Source organism: Vipera ursinii, assembly GCF_947247035.1.
Source record: "Vipera ursinii genome assembly, chromosome: Z".
In the NCBI taxonomy this organism is placed as follows: Eukaryota; Metazoa; Chordata; class Lepidosauria; order Squamata; family Viperidae; genus Vipera; species Vipera ursinii.
Genome location: NC_139517.1, coordinates 46923827 through 46949127, shown reverse-complemented (window position 1 = coordinate 46949127; position 25301 = coordinate 46923827). Strand labels below are relative to the sequence as shown.

The 25301-nt window shown below is 38.0% G+C and overlaps 2 protein-coding genes across 2 annotated transcripts in view; one reads left to right on the top strand and one right to left on the bottom strand.

The window, feature by feature from the left end:
- Positions 1–10193, top strand: part of MRC2 (mannose receptor C-type 2) — a 113775-nt gene extending 103582 nt beyond the window's left edge. The window contains exons 27-30 of the mRNA XM_083376321.1: positions 6807–6926; positions 7329–7508; positions 8302–8328; positions 9963–10193. Coding sequence (XP_083232447.1) covers positions 6807–6926; positions 7329–7508; positions 8302–8328; positions 9963–10183 — 548 coding nt within the window. The 3' untranslated portion in view covers positions 10184–10193. The remainder of the gene's footprint in view (positions 1–6806; positions 6927–7328; positions 7509–8301; positions 8329–9962) is intronic.
- Positions 10194–14980: 4787 nt separating this feature from the next.
- The window catches only part of MARCHF10 (membrane associated ring-CH-type finger 10), a gene marked incomplete at its 3' end in the record, with an annotated part of 68029 nt that continues 57708 nt past the window's right edge, over positions 14981–25301 (bottom strand). Inside the window, exons 9-11 of the mRNA XM_083376324.1 lie at positions 23730–23843; positions 22667–22700; positions 14981–15009 (exon numbers count right to left, since the gene is read on the bottom strand). Of these exons, the coding sequence (XP_083232450.1) occupies positions 14981–15009; positions 22667–22700; positions 23730–23843 (177 nt within the window). The remainder of the gene's footprint in view (positions 15010–22666; positions 22701–23729; positions 23844–25301) is intronic.

Sequence of the window (25301 nt, the reverse complement as noted above, 5' to 3'; positions counted from 1 at the left end):
TGTTTGTTTCCTAAACTTCGAACATTCATGTATAGGCATTTGAGTCCTTTATGGGTCCTGAGTATGTTTCTTATATCTCCTACTTTGTATCTGGTTTCCATCCTTTCCATCACTGTCTACTTCATTGTATTTTCCCTTCTTCTTTCTCTTTACTCCCTACCTCCTTATATGATTGGTTATCTAGTAGTTTTTGCTTAGAATTAGGTTCTAAAAGTCTTGAAGATTGATTCCCTCCCCCCTCAATTTTAATTTAAAGCCCTTCTGATAAGATGAACCAGTCGTTTTGCAGATGGTTGAAACTCTCAGCCCTAGGATGATGCAGAGAGCCTACCACCGGCCTCCAGAGCTGCTGCCATTGAAAGCATACAATATAGGCAGTGAATGGGGAGCAGGGTGGGAGGGGGCAAAGCAGGGGCAGTGCGTCATTGAGCAGGCAGGGGTAGGTTGCTGAGCGGTGAGTGGTCTGGCTGTGGGGGCCCTAAGGTGTGCAGGGGCATGGGGCAGCTCCACCCCCCCTCTGTCTTGCTTCACCTCATGGCAGGGGCACTAGAGCATTGCACAGCCTCCTGTCCCATTGTGGCAGCGAGCAACCAGATGGTGTGATGAAGTGGGCAGGCTCTTATCTAGGGTTTATTTTTGGGGTACAGCTTATATTAGGTGCACACTAAAAATAATGCCAGGGCTTATTTTCTGGGTGCGTCTTATTTTTGGGGAAACATGGTAGTAGGGTCTTTGCTCATGATTGCTGTTTTCTTCTGAAAGTGGCATATTTCCATCGGTCTTCCTTTTTAGGTTCATGTATAGGGTCAATTTTTTGTTCCCAATTGTGTACCATTTGGATGTATCAATTGTCTTTTTTTTGTTCATATATGAGGTCTTCTTTTAAGAAGCTGTTTACTCCCTATTGTGTTTTATTTTGGTGCAGTCTTCTTATTTAGGTTGGAGATTCATATATATATGTATGTATGTATGTATGTTAAATGTTTGTTAAGTATTTTGATTACCTTGCTAGGCCCCAAACATGGGACAAATTTTATTTCCTGTTTCAGCCTAACTCAAGGCCATCAACAGGCAGTAGTCACAGCATGACAGCTCATATTTGTGTAAAAAAATTTTTGGATTGCTAACAAAGAATTAAAGGGAGACTGATATGCATTTTAAACTTATTTGTTCTCATCAGTCAGCCATACCGTTCTGAGATTCGAACCTGGGCCGATTGCACCTTAGGCAATTGTTCTAACCTTTAGGCCACTGGTTCTTTCTCGCTTTGTTAGCTGAGAAGCAAGGGAGATATGTGTTAAATGTTTGTTTAGTATTTAGATTACCTTGCTAGGCCCCAAACATGGGACAAATCTCAGATGGGTATGGCTGACTGATGAGAAAAATAAGTTTGAAATGCATATCAGTCTCCCTTTAATTCTTTATCACAATTACTCACAAAGTCTATAGGATACACATCTTATATATAGATTCTTACCATCTACCTCAACAAATTAATAACACAATATACGGTAATGTTCTTATTTTAGTATTTATACTAAATTTTGTTTGACCAAAATTTTCTTTATTTCAATTCATTACAGTGTCTTATATTCAGAATACATATCTTATCTATTTAAGTATATTCTATTATAAATCCCATGTGTAAATCACAACCCTGTTTCTTTTCAGTCTTATTCTAGCTTTCTTTTTTTGCCAAATCATCTTCCGTGTCTCTGCTTTTAAATCATCAAACAGATCTCCTTGTATTGTTGTAGCTATTGTTTGGCATTGAAAAGACCATCCAATTGCCATTTTTTTGAGCAGACTAGCAGATCTACCAGGTCATCTCCTTGATTTTCCCTCTCAATGTGGTTGTCCCGAAATGTTTATCTTCTCTTTCATCTGTTTTTCTTTTTGATCCTCAGGTTGCTTCAGATTTATAAAGAAAGTCCTTTCTTTTTTTCTCTTTTATCAATTTCTTTTCTGTATCTTCCATCATCTGTATTTGTTGAGTAGTTAAATCTTCTGTCATAGTATTTGATTGTTCAACTTTTTCTGTAGAATTCTGTATAAATAATTCTTTAGTTGTAGTCATAATTTGAGTTTGCAGACTGCTTTCTTGTTTTTTCCTGCCGTTTCTTATTTCATCACCAGCTGTGAGAAGAGTTTGAACAATCGCTTTTAACATGCAAAGAATTTGTTTCTGATCTTCTTCTATAGAAAAAGTCCATTCCTGTTCTTCTTCCATTGTGGTATATTAAACTAAAAGCTTACAGTCAAAAAGTCCACTAAGTGAGAAGCAGAGCTGAATTTCTTGCAGCTGGTGTTTCAAGGTTGCTTGTATCTTATCTATTTTCTAAGTTGTCAACAAGTCTCTCTTAAACAATAACAGATTGCAATTTCAAGTTTAGCCACATAATGTCACCATATGGTTATTTTGATCTTTTCAGTTTTTTCTTCTATTTTAAAAGAAAAAAAACCTCAGTAAAAATAAAGAATAAAAATCAGAAAAAAATAAAGAGTAGAAAATTAAAAATCTTATAATCCACCAGTTTTAGGAAGTAAAGTTCTAATTAGGATCCCAGTATTTTTTCATAAGAGGCTGAGCGCCAAAGAATTGAGGCCTTTGAACTATGGTGCTGGAAAAACTCCTGCGAGTCCCTTGGACTGCAAGGCGATCAAACCGGTCAGTCCTAGGGGAGATCAACCCTGACTGCTGTTTAGAAGGCCAGATCCTGAAGTTGAAACTCAAATACTTTGGCCACCTAATGAGAAGGACTCACTGGAGAAGAGCCTAATGCTGGGAAAGATTGAGGGCAAGAGAAGAAGGGGACAAGAGAGAATGAGGTGGCTGGATGGAGTCACTGAAGTAGTAGGCGTGAGCTTAAATGGACTCCAGAAAATGGTAGAGGACAGGAAGGCCTGGAGCAACGTTGTCCATGGGGTCGCGATGGGTTGGACACGACTTCGCAACTAACAACAATAATTTTTTAAATGTTTTAAACTCCCCTGGGTAGTCATTTGCCGCTGTTTATGGAGAGAGGGCTAAAATCTCCCTTCCCTCACAACAGGGGGGAAAGTACTTTAGCAGCTTATGCAGGTAAGTAAGTAATTAGGGTGTAAAAGAGGTAGATCTCACTCAGTCTCTTCCACACTGCTTTAGAGTTGCCAGATGTAAGGTGTGTGACGGACCACATCTCTGTGGTCGGCCTTTTGTCCGCTGGTTTGGAGGGAATCGCCGGCTCTAGCGGGAGAGTTGCCGATCTCCCACGATCCAGCGAGGGCCCCTCCTTGCTGGTCTCCTTTACGGAGTGACTTTCAACCCTTTTCAGGCTCCCCCAGCAATGCGAAACTGGATGGGCAAGACGATACTCATCTTCCGCATGTCCATGGTAGGTGCATGGCAAACCGGAAGTCTGTTTTTGTCTCTTTCATGCAAGTTCTGATACTTTTTTGCTTCTTGTGAAGCATCTCTCCTGGACAGTTTGCATTTCTCAGTTACTTTAGAAGGGAATTCAGTGCAGATAAGCAGTTGATAATAGCTAAAAAGAGCAGGTTAAGTTACAAGCAGGGCGTTCAGCATCAGCATCTTCCCTACAGATTTCTGCATCTGTTTCTTACAACTGGGCAGCTTGAAGCAAATAAAAAATCTCTGATTCAGTCCAGATCAAAGAGGAAGATTTTTGGAAGCACACTCTGGGCCTCCAAGCAATCCTATTTTGTAAAATTGGTAACAGGATTTCTTTTTAAGGATTACAGCTAAGTAATGTATTTATGTATGCATGCATTTATTTATTACATTTGTTTGCTGCCCATCTCACTTCCAAGTGACTCCCGGTGGCTTCCAACTAGAACATGGAAAACTGTGAGCTCTAGTCCTTTTAATAGCCATGAAAACCAGCTGGATGATTTTGGGCCAGTCACACTCTCTCAGCCCAATTCACCTTATAAGGTGGTTGTTCTGGGGAATATAGGAGGAGGAAAGTGTTCTGGATATGTCTGCCACCTTGAATTATTTGTAAAAAATAATAGAGGTAGAATACAAATGAATACAAATGGCTGTCTGAGGAAGCTTTGCAAATAGCTGAGGAAAGGAGGGAAGCGAAAGGCAAGGGAGAAAAAGAAAGATATGCCCAATTGAATGCAGAATTCCAGAGAATAGCTAGAAGAGATAAAAATGCCTTCTTAAATGAACAGTGCAAAGAAATAGAAGAAAACAATAGAATAGGTAGGACCAGAGATCTTTTCAAGAAAATTGGAGAACTGAAGGGAACGTTTAATGCAAAAATGGGCATGATAAAGGACCAAAATGGCAGGGACCTAACAGAAGCAGAAGAGATTAAGAAGAGGTGGCAAAATTACACAGAACTATACAAGAATGAGCTTAACGTCCCTGATAATCACAATGAGGTGGTCACTGACCTCGAGCCAGACATCCTAGAATGTGAAGTGAAGTGGGCCTTAGAAAAGCTGAGCAACAACAAAGCTAGTGGAGGTGACAGTATTCCAGCTGAGCTATTCAAAATCTTAAAAGACAATGCAGTAAAAGTGCTACACTCAATTTGCCAGCAAATTTGGAAAACTCAACAGTGGCCACAGGATTGGAAAAGATCAGTTTACATTCCAATTCCAAAGAAAGGCAGTGCCAAAGAATGTTCAAACTATCGCACCATTGCACTCATTTCTCATGCTAGTAAAGTCATGCTTAAAATCCTACAAGCTAGACTTCAGCAGTATGTGGATCGAGAACTACCAGAAGTACAGGCAGGATTTCGAAGAGGCAGAGGAACTAGAGATCAAATTGCCAACATACGCTGGATCATGGAGAAAGCTAGGGAGTTCCAGAAAAACATCTACTTCTGCTTCATTGACTATGCTAAAGCCTTTGATTGTGTGGATCATAACAAACTGTGGCAAGTTCTTAAAGAGATGGGAGTACCAGACCATCTTATTTGTCTCTTGAGAAACCTATATGCGGGTCAAGAAGCAACAGTGAGAACTGGACACGGAACCACTAATTGGTTCAAAATTGGGAAAGGAGTCCGGCAAGGCTGTATACTGTCGCCCTGCCTATTTAACTTATATGCAGAGCACATCATGAGAAAGGCAGGGCTAGATGAATCAAAAGTTGGAATTAAGATTGCTGGAAGAAATATCAACAACCTAAGATACGCAGATGATACCACTCTAATGGCAGAAAGTGAAGAAGAACTAAAGAGCCTCTTGTTGCAGGTGAAGAAGGAGAGTGCAAAACTTGGGTTGAAACTTAACATTAAGAAAACCAAGATCATGGCATCTGGCCCTCTCAATTCCTGGCAAATAGATGGGGAAGAAATGGAGGTAGTGACATTTTATTTTCCTGGGCTCCAAGATCACTGCAGATGGGGCCAAGAAATTAAAAGACGCTTGCTCCTGGGGAGGAAAGCCATGGCAAATCTAGACAGCACACTAAAAAGCAGAGACATCACCCTGTCAACAAAAGTGCGTATAGTCAAGGCTATGGTCTTCCCAGTTGCAATGTATGGCAGTGAAAGTTGGATCATAAGAAAGGCTGAGCGCAAAAGAATTGAGGCCTTTGAACTGTGGTGCTGGAGAAGACTCCTGCGAGTCCCTTGGACTGCAAGGCGATCAAACCGGTCAGTCCTAGAGGAGATCAATCCTGACTGCTCTTTAGAAGGCCAGATCCTGAAGCTAAAACTCAAATACTTTGGCCACCTAATGAGAAGGAAGGACTCACTGGAGAAGAGCCTAATGCTGGGAAAGATCAAGGGCAAGAGAAGAAGGGGACGACAGAGAATGAGGTCGCTGGATGGAGTCACTGAAGCAGTAGGCGTGAGCTTAAATGGCCTCCAGCAGATGGTAGAGGACAGGAAGGCCTGGAGGAATGTTGTCCATAGGGTTGCGATGGGTTGGACACGACTTCACAGCTAACAACAACAACAAATGAGATGGATGGATGGATGAATAAATAGCATATATGCAGTTGCTTGGTGGGATGGAGTGGTGAAAATCCAGATTCAGGTTTTCTGAGGAATCATTTCATCCTGATGAGATTAGCCTATCCATCCATGCTGTCACAATACTACTACTACGGACCCTGCAGTTAAGGAATTCTGGCTGGCAAGGTCCCAGAGAAAGGGCCATTTCTCTGGAATACTGTTCCCCCCAGGTGAGATCAGTACTTACCATTTCAACTTTCCGAAAGGGCCTGAAGACCTGCCACTGCCAACTGACCCCAATAAGTCTCAGTTGCTCCATTCCTCTCCATCTTGGTCAATTTAATTTTAAATGTATTTTAAATTTATGGTCTCTATTTTAAAAGAAATTATATATGGTATTTGTATCGAATGTTTGTACACTGCTTAGAGTTGGCTGTGATGAGATAGATGGCATTGACAATTTTAAAAAAATCAAAATCTGCAGGATGGTAAATATGACATCTTGACTAAAATCCCTTCCTTTTGTATCTGCTGTGATGTCAAACACACATATAAAAGAGGTAGAGCATCGATTATGATGCTGCCATTTTGAAGAGTTTTACACTCCCAGCAGATACCCATGTATGTGAAGTTGTGTTTCTTGTAAACTTGAGTCTTACAGAAATTTATCAAATGCATTTATTCACAAGAATAGATATGCAATATATTCTAGAATTAAAAACACAATTGTAAAATATATTGCGTATTATTCTGGTGAATATCCTTCATATGAGGATAATTGTGTAATTTAAGGGCCTCTGAACTATGGCAAAGCTTCTCTCTCTCTGTGAGGTGTAAAATGTTCTGTAATTTTTCAGGCTGTTGCATCTCTTCTATTCTCCACAGTTGGAGGTATGATGCTGTCCATTCTAGATGAGATGGAGAATATCTTTATTTGGCAACATCTACAAGTTTATGAGAGCCAAGCCAAAGGAGTATGGCTGGGGATGTCCTTTAATCCTAAAGGTAAATCAAGCAGAATTGAGAGACTGCTTTACAGTTTAGCACTTAGACAACTTTGGTAACTTTGAAATTGATTTGTAGCAATGTGCTTTGCTGGAGAGTCATTCTCTGAAAGTACACTTTGACAGTGTACTTTTTAGCTTTATATCCCATTGTTTCTCCAAAGGTGGTTTGGGATCTTTCTTTACTTTTTCTCCCACAAAAATAAACCTGTGAACTTGGCTGGGTTGACAAAGAGTGACTGGGTGTGGGTGGTGCATCCCCAGTCCTGGTCAAATGCTTTAATGACTACGCTACTGCTTTTTGCTGCTTTCCAACATTTGGTGGTCTGAGGAGATTCTCATGTATTACTCTAGAATGGCTCTTTCATTAATCACACAAAGCATGTTTCTCCCTTCTGCACAGGGGGCACACTTGTTTGGCATGACAGCACAGCTGTAAACTATTCTAACTGGGGACAACATGACACAGGACCAAGCATGATCAGCCCAAATAGCTGCTATTGGATCCAGAGCAGCAATGGGGTATGGCGTCTGGGCTCTTGTTCAAATATAACAATGGGAGTCATCTGTAAGACAGCTCGAGGTAAGGAAATGAATTAAGTTTGTGGAGATAAAATCAGAGTAGGCTTTTAATGGCCCTAAGGTGAACTGCAGCATTAGAGGATGCAAACAGGAGCTGGAAGTTCTTACCCATCCATCTATTTTAGGACAAGAGCAAATTATAACAGATACCATTTTATGGTTGGAACGATCTGTTTTTATGGGGGAGAAGCAAATATTTTCATGAAGACATACGGATGAATTTGAGGAGTCAGGGAGAATTTGGGCCAGTGGGCAGATAAGTAGCCGATTGGTTTAGTCAAGAATTATTTGGGTTATATACTTTCCTGTAAATTGTGGTTGGTTTGTGGTAGCCTTAAGTTAGAATTGGTTCTGTAATTGGAAAGAATCTACAGTATTCTGCAGGTTTATGGAATTCTTTAAGAGGCAAAATGAAAGAGTTAAAAAAGAAACCCTTATTAGATAAAGAGGAGACAGCACATAATCTTTTCCATTCTGTCTAAGCATTGTAGGAATCTAGAAAGGTTTGTGTATGTTCACATTTTTCTAACTTGGATTAATTAAACTATTATTTTATTTAATATTATGATGGACAAAAATTAAGAGCACTACATTTAAAACTGATCTACCTCCTTGTGAGTATGTGACTAAATTGGAGATATGTAGTTTGAAACCAAGGAATATTTGATCACAATTCAGGAGATGCTGCAGCAGAATATGAGTCATTATGGAATAGCTTGAACAGCTTTGGAGAGGTAGGTCAAATGTTATTGGGACAGGAAGCTGACATTATTTCTTTGTATTTTCCATTGCAGTGAAAGGAAGCTCTATCTCCAAATCAGGTATGCTTTGCCCGTTTATAGTTCAGTTGAGTTGCCTAACCCAACGCACCTTTTAATACCACTGTTGAAATTAAGAGGGTGAAAGTTGATCTAATTAGGCTTTGCATATGAGTGCTCAAACTGAATAAAAAACAAAGGTAAATCAAACTAATAATATATATATATTCTTCACTGTGGGTATGGCAAGTATTTGAAGAAGGTTGTTCAGTTTGGAAGATCATATAGGAGCCGTGGCCAGGGGGGCTTTTGCCCAGGTTCGCCTGGTGCGCCAGTTACGGCCCTATCTGTACCGAGATGCCCTACGCACAGTCACCCATGCGCTCGTGACCTCCCAGCTAGACTACTGCAATGCTCTCTACATGGGGCTGTCCCTGAGGACCACTCGGAGGCTTCAGCTGGTGCAGAATGCAGCCGCGCGAGTTGTGATGGGAGTCTCCCGATACTCCCATGTAACACCTCTTCTCCGCGAGCTGCATTGGCTTCCGGTTGCCCTCCGGGTGAGATTCAAGGTGCTGGTGATGACCTATAAAGCCCTAAATGGCATGGGCCCAGATTATCTAAGGGAACACCTGCTGCCATCATCAATTTCCCATCGTCCTGTGCGCTCCCACAGGGAGGGCCTCCTCAGGGTACCGCCGGTCAAGGATTGCCGACGGGCAATCCACAGGGGGAGGGCTTTCTCTGTGGACGCGCCTGCCCTATGGAATCAACTGCCAACAGAACTCTGGACTGCCCCCGACCTTCGTTCATTTCGCCGGGACCTAAAAACCTGGCTCTTTGAGCTATCTGGTCTGGACTGAGGGGTTTAATGTTTTTAAATTGTGATTTAATTTTTGTGGCTAGACTTAATTTAATTTATTTTAATTTTATATTGGATTGTTTTTAAATTTTGCCTTGTAAACCGCCCTGAGTCCTTTGGGAATAGGGCGGTATATAAACCGAATAAATAAAATAAATAAATAATTCCCCCTACTTAAATTACATTGGGTAAGCAAAACAAAGGCAGATAGCATGCCAGAAATAGACTTTCTTTAATTCTTCATCCTGTCTTCTGCCCTGTTCTTTTACCTCCAACAACAATCTGCCTTAGATTTGAAAAAAGCATTGACTTGAGAATTATAATCAGGATTAGGTCATTTTGAATGGGACTGGAGAGTCCATTGTTTTTACCAAAGATGATGCTGATATCTCTCCACATTTGGGTGATGGGGGGAGGTAAGAGCCATGTGGTTTATAATTTTGCATGGATGCTGCCGTGGGGTTTGTAGTCCATGATGCCTTGTATGGAAAAAGTTTGTAGAGCATCATTTACTATTGAAGAGAAAGTCCTTTAGATTTTATCTGTTATTATTTGAAAGAAAGTGGTAGAAATAATTGAACAAGTTAAATTTAGCACATCTATATATAATTGCAGATTATGGCTATTTTGAATAGTTTGACAAAGTCTATGACTAAGCAAAGTATTTAGATGAAATATACACTGTTTCTAAATGGGCTGGAATCTCCCAACTTCAGTGATACATCTCTTAGTGTTCATCAAGTTGTTGTTATTGGTCAGTTTTATACACAGTTATTTTGCTCACTCTTCTTTGAATACTGGATCTATCCTCCTAACCTTTCTCTTTTTACTGCAGCTTTCCTGGAAAACACAAAAACCATTGTTGTAGTCATCCTCTCCTCTCTAGCACTCTGTGCACTGGTAGCTGTTGCCTTCTATCTATACAAGCGCAAGTGGATTTCAGAACGAGGGACATTTGAGAGTGCTCGCTATAGCCGTACCAATGCAAGTCCTAGTGAATCTGCTGAGAAAAACATCCTGGTATCTGATATGGAGATGAATGAACAACAAGACTAATGGTGAAACTGTCAAGTATGGGAGTGGGGGTTAGGGATGGGGGTGGGGAACAGGGATGAGAGGGTCACAAGTACCTGTCATGAACAGTCTCAAAAATAAGCTCAGGAGAGCAGAACACAACTGCTGAATCACAGCAGAAGAGTTGGAAGGCAGGGTAGCGACCCACTAAAGAGATGTGGAGAAATACAAAACGGAGCTTTGTAAGAAATTCCAGCTTTTACCTTTGTCCTACTCAGAGAAGAGAAAAATGATGGTTCATCTCTTGGAAGGAAAAATCTCATTTTGGAACCTGTAATCTCTAGGTGGCTGTACAACTTCTTCACATCTCTTTAGAGACTTAGTATATAAGCATTTTTTCTCTCTGATAATAATAGCAAAACAAGTATTTTGCTGTATCTTTTCATCTTGCTCTTCCTATCCTGTTCTGGTTTTTTTGTGTGATATGTCTTCCATTACTTCTCAGAGCCTTGTGAAAGGCCCTTGAATTCTTTTGGTTGAGACTAGATCTTCTATTCCACTGCTGCCCAGCAACTTTTTCTTTTCTAAGCCTTGATACTACCATGAAACCTATTGCCATTGAAAGTCTTTCTCCAAAATTATTGAAAGCAGCATCATTGAACTTTCATATTTACAAGTGCCAGCTTCATGATAGAAATATTTATAGCGGTGCTTAAAAGCTGGTGAATCTGCATAATGTCTTGACTTTCTTTATCTAGTTTAAGGCCATGTAGAGAACAAATCATGGTTTAGACTATATTTATGTATAAATATTGAAAGGGTTCACAAATTTTTAAGCACCAGTGTAGATAGATTTATTTTATTAAATTTCTGGGTAGCAAATAAATTTAATAAATGAATACTTAGGAGTAACAAAATAAGGATGTTGAAATGTTTGGGCAGTTAGATACTTCATACAATACTGCATAAAAATGGCCAGAGTATTGTATAATTACTATTCATTGATTATAAAACGCATGTAGTTAAGAAAAGAAAATGTGGTAGGTGTGGCATTTGGATCTTTATGTCTCCGAGAGAAGAATAATCAGAATGAGAAGGTTGTACTGAAGGATTACATTTCCCCAGATGAAATAATGTTTGAGCACTTAAAATGAATAAAGGCAGCCAAAGCAGTAATTGCCCTGTGTAATAACACCAATAGGAAAGAATAATGTACTTATTGTGTAAACCTGATATTGCACAAAGATATCATCCAAATTTTGGAACCCAGTGTGCTCAGTATTTGAGTTTCATCACAATCACAAAATGAGCAGCATGACACAAGCTTCACTGCTTTTGTGTGTGAGACATATCATATTGTATCTGTGCAGAAGCAGAGTTTGTATTATGACATTTGGATCCCCTTCTCAATATTTTATTTCTCCCCCTACTTTGGGCAGTCATGTTTCAGCAACAGGAAGCTGGCCTGTGAATTGATGTTCCATTCCCCATGGGTTTAAAATCATTTGGAAAAAAGTAAATCCTTTATTTTTATTTAAAAATAGCATATAGGCTGCTGGGCAACTTAAGGCTTGGATGCCAGATGCTAAGAACCAATGAAAAAATACTGTACCTGCTTAGAATAGTGGCTTTTTATTATAATAATTATAATTATTTACAGAAATAAGGAATAAAAGGAGCCTCATTTAAAACAGGCACCCTGTAAGAGCCTTTCTATTTTACGTTTTCATTTCTAATTAAATATTTCTGAGTGGTGACTGTGACAATGAAGTGGGGATAAATATTTTTACAACTTAGATACTTAAGGAATTTTATTATATATGAAAACAGATTTTTCACTTAAGCTGGATATTAAGTGTTTGTAAAAAAAAAAGGTATACCTATGACATTTAGATACATTCCAGACCAACAAACAAACAGTAAGGGAAGTTTCAAAAGCAAATCTAACTCTCCCGTTGATAACTGCCTATTTCGTGGGCAACTTTTTGATTTAAAGGAGTGTATGTTTATATGGCTTTCTTGCTCAATATTTTTCTCCTCAGGGGATAATTTAAATCAAGATAGAGCATTCAGATGATTCAAACTCTGTCGTAGGATGGGCAAGTTGCCTTTGAGCATGTGCAATGTTTTTTTATCTCACTGATGGGATACACTGGTGAGATATAAAAGCAGCCCTTAGCATCTTAATAAAGCTAGGGCAGAGGTCAGGATTTGTAGCATTGGGCACAAAAGATTTGCCATTTTAATGATGAAGTAGAATCACTTTGCAATAATATTTAGGACAGGATTTTTGTGCAAATATCTTGTGGAAACTGACCACCAGTGTTCACTGAAATGACTTTTTTTTTTAAAAAAAAGCACAGGTTCCTTCCCCAGGAATTGCTGGCATGGTCTTTCAATTTTGTTTGATAGGGGAATTGTCTTGAAAACATCTCTTGTGCCAGGCAGGCCAGCTAACATGTGTTCAAGGAGGAAGTGCAATAGCAGAGCTGAAAGGATGGGAAGCTTTTCAAGATCAGCCTCTTCATTCTCCCAGCTATTCAAGCTGCTGCTATTCCCTCAGTTTTTCTCTCCATAATGACTATACTGTATATTCTTGCTTATTATTTGCTTTCAGAGTAAATCAAGTGTAACTAGAAATGATTAAGGAGGGGGAAAGTATACTGCCATTAATGGAGATGTTTCAATATACTGGAAAAATGTTTCAGTTTAAATATTTCCTATTTGTTTTTAATAATGTGAAAAGGTGCTAAAAACGAAACTGGCATATTTTAAAATAGATTGCTATACCTTTTTTAAAAAAAATAAGTATTTTGAATAAAGCTTACTTTCCCATCATTTTCAGCGAGATGGTTTTTTCCCATATTTTCAAGAGTCACAAAGAGTCAAAACAGTTCTTAGCCCTTTGCGATTTATTTTATTCTCTCAGAATGTATTACAATGCTGATCTTTGCTTTGATTAATATTGGGAAGATTCTATTTTATGTGATATAAATAAGCACTGTTTATTTATTTGTTAAATAAATAAATAAATAAATAATTTTTTCTCTGCAATGGAACTCAAGTTGGAACTCAAAATCATAAAATAGATAATCTTTTGTGCTAGGTAACGTATGAAGCAGAAGAATTTTAAAAAAATCAGTACTATTTAATTCTGGCCTTAGCCAAACTTTGCTATTTATCCCAGTTTAATTGCAAACATCTATAATAGCATGCAACATTGCTCCTTTTGAATTATACAAATAGCTAATTCAAGTCAAAATATATAGAGAGGTGATATATAGGGAAACTTACTAGAACTAGAGAACTAAAAATACAATCTCTAAAATTGATTCACAACTTACTCCTTTAGGAGAATAGTCAGAATATTTAACACTAGGGCATCAACTCTAGAGCAAGATGAAAATCAGAATGCCAATGAAGCTTTAGATTGTATCTATGAAATATGCTTACTTAATCTTAAATATGTTTATTTAAAGCATTCATTTTCAGAGATGCACTTGCATCCCTGAGAGTATCAAAAGGTTTTTATTCTTACTATCATATATAAACAAAAAAGATCAGTTAAAAAAAGAAATTGATATTCAGCATAGCTTTAAAAGGTTGCATCCTGTCCTATGATAGACTATGCTTGATCACTGAAGGCATTCACTCTTTGTGCAGTGTAACAAAGAAATGAAATTTCTCTGAAAAGGATTCATGCATCTGTAACCAATATGGTATGTTTGAACTATAAGGGCACTTTAAGTATCTTATTGGTGTTCTCGGATTCCCTCCTGTGGGCATAGGGACTCTTCAAAAATACTTTCTGTATTTATAAATTATGTTCCACGATTTGTATTTTATGGCAATGTAATTTTTCAAAAGCTGTCTTTAGGTTTAGAAGCATAGGTTCTTCAAATATAGCTTATTATGGCAGCATGGAAATTAGTGATGATGTTCTAAAGGATTCCAAATGAGATAAATTTTCTGGACTACAGTTGTTGGTATCGTAACATTAAACCATCATGAACTTATGGCATGTGCTGTACTGAGCATGAAACAATCCTCGCCAAGGAAAAAAACCACTAAAAAAGTGTATAGCAAAATAAAATAGGTGAGATTTAAAGAAGTTTAGAGGGGTGAGGTTTAAAGAAAACTCTGGGTTTGGATTTTTACCCTGGTCCTAAAATAATATAACAATGATATTATAACTAAGTAAACCATCTAATCTGCAAAAAGGGTAAGGTGGTGTCTGGAAAGAGAACAAAAGATTGTGTATTTTATTAGATTCTTGTGCCATGTAAATTATAGGCAAGATGTTCATACAACAGTACATCAGTTCATTTACATCTGTGTATCACAGATTGTTTGATAAGATGGAGCACACAACTTTATTTTAATATACAAATGATTTTGGATCTTCAAGAAGCTTCTGATCCATACCAAAATTATGCAGATGGCTTCTAAAGAAAGTATAGAAAAACAGGGACCTAGCCATCTAAAAAATTGCTTAAACTTCAGTTAAAAAGTACCCACAAACAAAACTGTAGCCATTGTTGTTGACTGAGAAGTAGTTGCTGGCTAGTCAGTAGGAGATATTTATACTTTACAAATTGCTATTAATAATCCAAGGTATTGAAAAAAAGTTAGTAATACAACTTAAGACAAGAACCAAACCACACAAACAACCCCAGACCCTTAGAAGGCTTTAAATTTAAGAAGGTGACACTGAATATGAATGGTGCACATATTCATTTTGGCCTGGTGTTATCAACAGGTGAAAGTGGAAGGGTGTAAAGGAGAGTTCTGTCAGATTTCTAAAAGGAATTTACTTCTTCAGATCCTGCTTGACAGTTCTTAGCCACTGTTGGCAGAATTGGTTGGATCTGCAGTAAATAAATAGATAGATAAATAAATAAATAAATAAATAAATAAATAAATAAAAAATTACATAACATACATATATTATTTAGATTTTTTTGCCTCATAAAACAGCAACAATTTTAAACTTATTGAATACTGCTGTTGAAGAATGCAGAGAAGTTCCAAACAATGTAATAAATTGTAGCTTAATTAAGTGACAGTCAATTAAAATTAACTGAATAGGCCAAGTAAAGGTATTTAGTTCCACTGTGACAAACTGGGACCATCCCAAAAGAAGTGTCAGAATCATTATTGCATTTGAATTTGTTTATATTTGCAAAGGGTCTCAACTAAATTGCTTCATGTAAATAGTGAAAATATGTAGTGTGTGATATTAAGCATACAAAAAGAAATAAAATGACAATTCAGAAAAATTTAGACTGACCATTAATTAAAAAATAATATGCATTAGTATTAACAAAATCTTTCTAAATTAGTGATAAAATTGCATTTATGCATTAATCATAAACGTTTATTACTTCATGATTAGTAGTTAAACTAAAATAACCTGGAATCCTAAAATAACAGCTGGAATAATGTACTATACTTGTGACATGGCATATATTGTATACATATGAATGTCACACATTCAAATTAATTTGACAAAGTCAAGAGAATATTCCAAGCACTCTATGTCAGAATATATTGGGTGTTTTTCTGAAATGGCATATAATAAAGGAGGCTTGTCTTGGCATATACATACGTTTCCCCAAAAGGCCTACACTGAAAATAAGCCCCAGGTTGATTTTTGGGAATGGGCCTAATATAAGCCCTACCTCAAAAATAAGCCTTAGTTTTGGGCTGAGGCACACACCTAAAAATCAGGCTAGGGTGAGGCTGGGGGGTGGTGGAGCTGCCCCACGTGCCCTGCACCCATTTATCTGGCAGCCAGGCCTCTCCTCGCTGGCCCACTTCTTCTGTGGCGTCTTCTGCATTTGGCCTCCATTTGACAATCAGAGGCCTTTCCAGAAGGCCTCTGCAACCAAGAACCGAGCTATGGATTCAATCCATAGCTTGGTTCTGCAAGGCCTCTGTAGCTGAGAACTGAGCTATGGGTTGAATCAATAGCTCAGTACTCAGCTGCAGAGGCCTTCTGGAAAGGCCTTTGACTGCAAAATGCAGACCGGAATGCAGCTGCAGAATGAAGGTGCTCCTCTGGCTACAGTAGAAGTGGACCAGCTGGGCAGGGCTGTTGGTGCCGGAGGTGAGTATAAAAGACATCCCCCCCCAAAAGACCTGGTGCCTCTTTTAGAGGCAAAAATAATAATAAGACCCAGTCTCATTTGCGGGGAAACACAGTAGTACATTTCTCCAGATTATCTTATTCAATTTATTACCTTCAAGGAGATTTATATCAGATGTTGACCATACAAAATTAATGAACTATAGTGTCCCTTTGCTATAAAATAGATATTGAAACACTGCAAATAGCACAATATATTTTTTAGTGATATATGGATTTATACCTAAAAACTCTTTATTTTAAATATGTGCCACCTTCTTACTATAGATAATAATTACAGATATTAAGGATCCAGTATGGATCATTACCATAACCAGAGGTTTAATCTTGTGAGCATTTGGACTCATGCTGGAGCCTATCCTCAGGGAACTTCTCTCTACAAGAGCATGCGCTTTAGGCTATTCTATGCATAGTATTTACGTGATGCCTGGTTATGTGTGGGTTTTTATTTGTTGATTGGGGTGTTGATGGCCAGCTATTAAATCATTAACTGTTGTTTCCTTGTGCTGCCAAGTCCTCGGCTCCTAAATAACTGATAAGCTGGTGGTAAATCAGCACTCCTGTTGACTGAGAAAGGGTCCATTTTCCAGACTTCAGTCATTTCCTTGGCTTTTACCTGCTCAGCCAACAATCTTAGTAGCTGTGAAACTGAATGTTTATCCCCTTGGAAGTCAACAAGAGGGCTGATTTACCATCACTTATCAAGCAGTGAAAGTTGGACCATAAAAAAGGCTGAGCGCCAAAGAATTGAGGCCTTTGAACTATGGTGCTGGAGAAGACTCCTGCGAGTCCCTTGGACTGCAAGGCGATCAAACCGGTCAGTCCTAGAAGAGATCAACCCTGACTGCTCTTTAGAAGGCCAGATCCTGAAGCTAAAACTCAAATACTTTGGGCACCTAATGAGAAGGAAGGACTCACTGGAGAAGAGCCTAATGCTGGGAAAGATTGAGGGCAATAGAAGAAGGGAATGACAGAGAATGAGGTGGCTGGATGGAGTCACTGAAGCAGTAGGCGTGAGCTTAAATGGATTCCAGAAGATGGTAGAGGACAGGAAGGTCTGGAGGAACGTTGTCCATAGGGTTGCAATGAGTCAGACACAACTTCGCAGCTAACAACAAAATCAAGCATTTAGGAGCCAAGGACATGGCAGGACAAGAAAACAACAGCCAGTGACAATAGTCAGCCATCAACACTCCAGTCAACAAATAAAAAGCCACACACAACCAGGCATCACATAAATATTATGCATAGAATAATGCAAAGCATACATTTGGTAGAGAGAAGTTCCCTGAGGATGAGCTCCAGCATGAGTCTGAAAGCTCATAAGACTAAACCTCTGGTCCTGGTGACCAACTCAGATATTGGATCCTGCAACATTATCCATTTGCCTTCATTCATGAAATAGATATTGTCATTGAAGAGCAATGATTCTAAAAACTAGAAAAAAACTGTAACATCTTGCATGAATTGAAACCTAGAGAATCAGATGTTATTTTCTTTCTAATACCTTTATAGTAAGGTTGCTGTCTTACCACAGTAACATCCATATGTACATAATCATTTAGAAACTAAGTACTTTTTCACAATAATAGAAAAACACAGGAAGGATGCAAATGAAAGTTCATATCATCTGGAACTCTAATACACTTCTGTAAATAAGCAGGATAATTGCCTGACATATACCTTGTTTAGAAGTACCATGCCACCAAAAGTAGCGGGGAAGCAGCTGAAACATACTAGTGAATAAAAAACTCTGAACAAATACACATGTATTCTGGGTAAATGTGCATAGATATTGCCAAATGGGTGGGTCTGAAAGAAGTAGCACTGCAACATTTTTATTAAGATACATCTAAGTAGCAAGCAAAGTTGAATATTACTCTGGTTTCTTGTGGGCATGGGGGTGATGTTGGAATATGGGGTAAAACTCCATTTTTATATATCAGGTAGGCAGCATAGCCCTATGACTGCATAGCTCCAGAACCCTTGATTACTAAAACTTAATTTTATAGTTTCCCACCATTTTGATGCAGAAGATATTCAGGAAGTATAAAGAGATTCAACCACTTACAAACACTTGTTTAGCAACCATTCTAAGTTACAGAGTATTGGGAAAAAATGATGACTGGTCCTTGCATTTACAACCATAGCAGCATCTTCATTTGGGCATTTGGCATTTATTTATGATGGTTGCAGCATCCCAGGGTCATATGATTGCCATTTGCAATCTTCCCAGCTAGCTTCCAACAAGATAAGTCAATGGGGGATGACAAATTTACTTAATGGTACATAACATGGCTGAAGGATCTGATTTTCCTTATACTATCTGCAGGACCTTGAACAGGTTGAGAGTTGGAGTAACTAAATGTAAAATCAATATGCTCAGGTGGAAGCTCTTAATGAATAACAACATGCTATGTGAATGTGGAGAAACACAAAATCCAGCCCATCTGCTGATATCTATTACCAGAAACATGTACTGATAATGACTTATTTCTGGCCAATGACAAAGAATGTGGCTTCATTTTGGCAGTTTAAAGTTTGATCCACACACAGAAAAAGAAAAAGATTCACTTAACAACTGCACTTTGATTAACAACTGGGGGAAAAGGTCATAAAATCAGGCGGCACAACTCACTTAACTGAGTGAGAGATTCTGGTCTCAATTGTGGTCATAAGTTGAGAACTACCTGTAATACAAATCCTATGATAGCTTAATATAGTTACTTAATATAGTTAACTAGCAAACCTTTTTGATATCCCCAAAGGGAAAAAGCTATCATACTGTCCCTAGCCACAAAGGCAAACTCTTTATTGTGTACTCGTGATTAAATTTACTTAAAGGTAAGTAGGCACAGAAAACTGGGAAATATCACTGTTCTATAAAGAGATTTCTGCTTTCTGAAACATTATGGAATACAGTATATAATCATTTTACAGTACATTTTACAGTAAACATCCCACAGCTAATTGATAATGCTTATATATTACTAATTGCTTCAGATTCCCAACTATGGCTTCAATTTATTACTTGGAGAGTTATAATTTAATTGTACATTGCCCAGGGTGTGATGGGCCGTTTCTAAGTTTGATAAGTATATAAGTAAACAAACAAACATTTTATGGAGTTTTCAGAGTAGGGAGGCTTGAATCAAGAATCTTTCACTCTTCATTGTAACTGCATCTTTGCAAAGATTCAAAATACTATTTTAGCACACACTCCTTTCTCATTAAGGTATATATTGGCACACTATGTCTAAGGTAATGTTTGCATCCATAAGGTGATGAAACTGATACTGGAAGAAAAAGGGATCTGCACTGATCATGCCAGCAGGCTTTCTATGTTCATCATAAAGGAAGATTATCTACTTGGACTTCAGTAAGGCATTTGACAAAGCAGACCAAAACCTACTTCTTGGTAAGCTAGAAAAATGTGGGTTAAACAGCATCACCACCAGATGGATTTGTAATTGGATGGCAAACTGCATTCAATATGTACTCCTTAATTGAACGACATCTATATGGAGGGAAGTAAGCAGTGGGGTACTCCAAGGTTCTGTGTAAGGCCCAATACTCTTCAATATCTTCCTAAATTATTTAGATGAGGAAATATAAGAGGGCTCATCAAATTTGCAGCCAATACCAAGCTGCAGGAATAGCCAACACTCCAGAAAATAGGTTCAAGATCCAGAAGGATCTTGACAGAAATGTACACTGGATCCTATCTAACAAAATGAAATTCAGTGGTGAAAAAAGTAAGATTTTACACAGGAAAGAACAAACAGGTATAATTATAGAATAGGTGGAATCTGACTCAACAGCAGTAAATGTAGGAGAGATCTTGGATTCACAGTGGATAAACACTTTAAATATGAGCCAACAGTATGCTGCAGCTGTCAAAGAAGGCAGTGCAATCCTAAGTTGTATTAACAGAGGGTTGAATCAAGATCCTGTGAAGTGTTAGTACCATTTTATAAAGCTGTGGTAAGACCACATTTGGAATATTGCATCAAGTTTTGGTCGCCGCAATATAAAAAAGATGTTGAGACTCTGGAAGGAGTGCAAAAAAGAGGAAAAAAGATGATTAGTGGGTTGGAGGCTAAAACATGAAGCAGTTGCAAGAATTGGGTATGTCTTGTCTAGTAAAAAGAAGGACCAAGGTGACATGATAGCAGTGCTCCAATAATTGAGGGCTGCCACAAAGAAGAGGTTAACCTATTCATAAATAAATAGGTTTATTTATCTTGCAGAACAAGAAGAAATGGATGAAAACTAATCAAGGAGAGAAGCAACCTAGAACTAAGGAGAGATTTCCTGACAGTGAAAACAACTAGTGGAATGGCTTGCCTTCAGACACAGTGGTGCTCTATCATTGGAGGTTTTTAAAAAGATTGGGCAGTCATTTGTCCAGAATGGTAGGGGGTCTCCTGCTTGTGCAGGCAGTTGGACTAGAAGATCTCCAAGGTCTCTTCTAACTGTTATTCTGAAGTTCAGGGTGTAGACAAATCTCGGATATTTCTTAACCAACATGTTTTTAGTCCCTCCAAGTGAGTGGACTAGTTTTCTTGGCAACTTTTTAGAAGTCATTTACCATTGTCTCTTTCCTAGGGCTAAGAGCGAGAGAGTAACTGGAGCAAAGTCACCAAGCTGGCTTTGTGCCTAACGCAGGACTAGAACTCAGCCTTTCTAGACTGGTGCCTTAACTGCTATACCAAGCTGGCTCTCTTAACCAATTATTTGTGCTGTGTTACAAGAGTCTGCATAACTTTAAATCTATCAAATAGTCATTAAACTATTGATTCTTAGCATCCCAAGCTGTGCAAGCTGGGGGACCATAGGAATTCAAGTCCAAACAAACTGGGGAAAGTTGATACATGTGATAATGCATCAGCAATGTTCTTGTGTTACCTAAATACAGTAGCCAAAAACAGGTCAATTGCTAACCAAAAGAAAAACATAATGAATAAAATGAAAGTACATTAAATGTTAATAATTTCTGCTGTTGCAAAATCTCACTTGATTATTTTATATACATTCAAGTGTCACATAAAATTGTCACTGCTTTCATTTCATTATACAATATAAAAAGTGGCCAACCATGAGTTGCATCTGATAAAGGTTTTAGCTCATTAACTAATGCTATTATGTATTATTATGTATTATGTATTATATTGCTACCAAATGTCCATGTTGGGACTTTCAAGATAAAGATATGTTTGCCTTCAATTCCATCTATGTCATTTATTGTTGATCCCTTAAACTTGCTCCATTTGTCTTTAACTTTCATACTGCGATATTCAGCTGACTATTTCTGGAAGAGGTGAGCAAATTGCCAGAAAAAAATATGACCTATTGTCTCGAAGTTCTATTTTAGGACACTCTGTTGGTCAACCTAGTTGTTAACCAGTCTTTCTGTTCCCGAAAGAATAAATCAGTGCTGAATAGTGGCAAAAGAGTGCCATAAAAATGTATCATTCAATGCTTGTTGCTTCAGCAATAAAGCAAATTATACATTGAGTTAGATCAATGGTTTCCAACCTTTCTGGCTTTGTGGACTGGCAGGAAGAGGGGATAGTTCCACATGAGTGATGGGAGTGTGTGCACAGCTACATTTGCAAGTGGTGGATTCGCACACACCCTGCTTGCACATGCGTCCACTGCTCACACAAATGGAGCTGCATGTGTGCAATCACCCACTCACTGTGCACACAAGTGGAGCTGCACATGTGCGATTGCCTGCTTGCTGCTTCCACAAGCCGATTCTGAATGGGCTGCAGGAGTTGGGGACCCCTGACTTAGATCATAAAGAAATAAGAACAAAACTTTTATTATAGCTGATTTTGCATTATGAGAATTACTACATATTTTCAATTACACAGTTTTAAAATCTGGTTTATTACACCAATAGTTGTGCTCATTCAGAACTATATTTTTCTACTTATGTTTTCTAAAATTGAATATCTGAGAGGCTAGGAACTTCATAAAATTTTAAGCCAATGCTACCATTTATATAATTTCTGAAACAAAAAAAATCAACAATTTTAATAATTCTATGGCCACTGCACTGATTATTTTTGTAAAACATGTTGGAAATATTGGTTGTACTTCTTAATCTTCCTAAATGGAAAGAGCTTCAGAATCCCATTGTTTTCTTCTACTTTCAATAGAGAGTTTCAAGACATTGAAAGAAACTGAAAGTCACATAAGATATAAGGTTTATTTTTGCTATCTGATTTGATGCTAGAACAGGAATTTATATTGATGCCACAAAAGCAAGTAGTAAACATAAGATTTTTAGGCACTGTAAGAAATAACAAATAAGATGTTTAAAGACTATTAAATAGCATGCATCTTGTTGTAAACCTATATAAACCTACTTTGGTTTTCCTCTGTTCTAGGTTGCCTTGAGAGCTAGAAAAAAGAAAAAAGATTAATATACATCTCTATTAATAAACAGAAGTATGATTTTATATTTTTAATAATGTTATAGAAATAGCTTTGAAAGTCTTTTAAAAAGTAGAACCAATCTAAAATAAATGGAGAAAGCATAGTATTAAAATTTTAAGTACTGTAACCATTTAAATTAAGGTGCTGTAACATTTCATCCAGTTTACTGGAATTTTAAAAAATGTAATTCCTTTGTGGCTGGATAAAAGCTTATGTCCTAATGCATGTCTAGAAGATTCTACATGATTTTAAAATCTTGGATATTTAACAGCTGATAGCACAAATAAGCTATGAATTTCTAGTATCTTAATGGATATTGTTGAGGTATACAATATTCATTTTATTCTAAATACAACAGTACTTTGTTAAATGTAAGCAAGGCATGCCAGACATTTATGATATGTTAAGTATTAATAATGAATGAAGCTTCATTACATCTACAATTTTATACTTCTAAAACATCAAAATTTCCCAAATTTGTGATAATTTTTTCAATTAAAAACAACTGCATATTACAAAAATATGTAAATGAAAATGTGTAATATACAAAGATAAAATAATATGCACTACATTAAAGGACATAAATAAAAGTTTATGAATGCCAGTTTAATGTTGTGATGAAAATGCTGGCCTTGAAACTGGGAGACGATGTTCTAGTTCTCCCTTGGGCATGAAGGCCACCTGGGTGATTTGCACATTGTCTCTCAGCATTGTAGTTTTGGGGAAAATAGGAGACAGGAGCATCACTAGCTTGATTTGTACAAAGGAAAGGTGGGATAATAAATAAATGTACTGTATATTCTAAACAAAAATTTGTTTGCTTTTTTTAAAAGAGGTGTGTTCCTGTTTACCTACACCCATTTAATCTGGTAGTGACACAGAGAACTCTCAGATTCCTAGGTTGCTGTGAATAGATGTGATAAACAAAAAAAGGAAGTACAAATCTTCCTATGCAAACAGAAATAAAAAAATAGATATTATTCTGGTTATTACCCTATCTCTGGAGGCTTGATTGTAGTTTAATCTCATGAGTTCTGCAAACCTTTGCTCATATAGATGAAGCAGCAGTACAAGGTAAAGGCCTGAGTTCATCAGCTCATCCTGGGCCTATATGTTAAATAAGACATTGAATTTTTTCCACAAAAGAAACAACAAATAATTTTCTCTTAACTGAGCACATTTCTGTTATCTTCTGACGAATAAAGTACAAGATGCTAGAATATAAGATGATTATAAAAACTTTGAATCTTTTCTATGGGATATTTTTGAAACTTAACAGTGTCATCCTATTTCCCATCACTATGGAAAATGATTTGAGGACTGTATTTTGTGAGGAAGGAAGTAATGATTTCATGAAAAATACTATGCAATTAGAACAGTAAAGAGAAAACAGTACTCTCTAATATAAACCATCAGTTTTAAAATTCCAGAGTCCACTATGCTTTTCTAATTGATCTTAATGAAACTTTCCAGACAACTGCCCCACCAGGTATGCCTCTAAGATGTCTATTGTGAGTTGCAAACAATCTTACTCAACTAACATTCATGCTTGCTATCACCAATCTGGACAAGACCCGATTACCTGCATAACTTCAATAGTGTTGTGATTCAGGGTCAGCCTGTGGGTTCTGCAGTTGGGTCGGACGACTCAGAGGAGGAGGAGGGGGGTGTTGAAGAGCTTGCTGAGGGGATTGGACAGCTTGATGAGAGCCCTCAGCCAGGCCCCTCTCATCTGGTCACGACGCAGACCCAGCAGTGTGAGCCTGACAGCGTGGATGAAGATGACCCACAGCTGGCCCTGTTCAAGGATGCCCGACGCAGGAGGCAGTCAATCAGGAGTAAACAGAGGAAGGCAATGGGGCTCCTCGGAAAGAGACAAAGAGAAGCCACGCTCTGAACTGTATTTAAGGGGGAATGCGTGGGAGGGCTGGTTTGCTGAAGGCAACCTCTTGAAAAGCTCCTGTTTCTTGGTTCGTGTCTTGTTCTATTTGTTTTTGTAGCAATAAATTTGGCAGGCGTAATTCCAGCCTCTTGCCTTCTTGTAAAAGGGGTTGTCACTGCCTTTTCTGCAGGGCCGGTAGCAGGGTGGTACAGAACAAATATTTCTCCACTTTGATGTATTAAGTAGTACAAGTCCCTTCATCCCACCTCCCACAAAAGGGAAATAGCTTGCTAGCATCATCACTTCTCACAATCTTTGTCAACCTCCAGCAGCACTCCATGAAATCTCTTAACCCACTTGATCCCCCTCAATATTTCTATAAATCACAGTGATAGGATCTGTGAGAAATGAAAGGTTCTATGTATGTCTAAGACCTCCTCTGCCCTTTTATTCCTGATAGGACCATGCAGCAAACCATCAAGAATAAGTCCCAGCTCCCTATGAACTCTATCTGGACCCCTCTGTTGCCATCAGTAGACCAATGAAATAGGTCCTGTCTCCCTGAAGTGGGGAATAATACCAAAAAATCCTTTTGTTATCAGGGCATGGTTTGACCATGACGTGGGAACCACAGACAGTTCTTCCAATTCCTGATCAGTTGCCACTGCTCCAACCTGAAAACC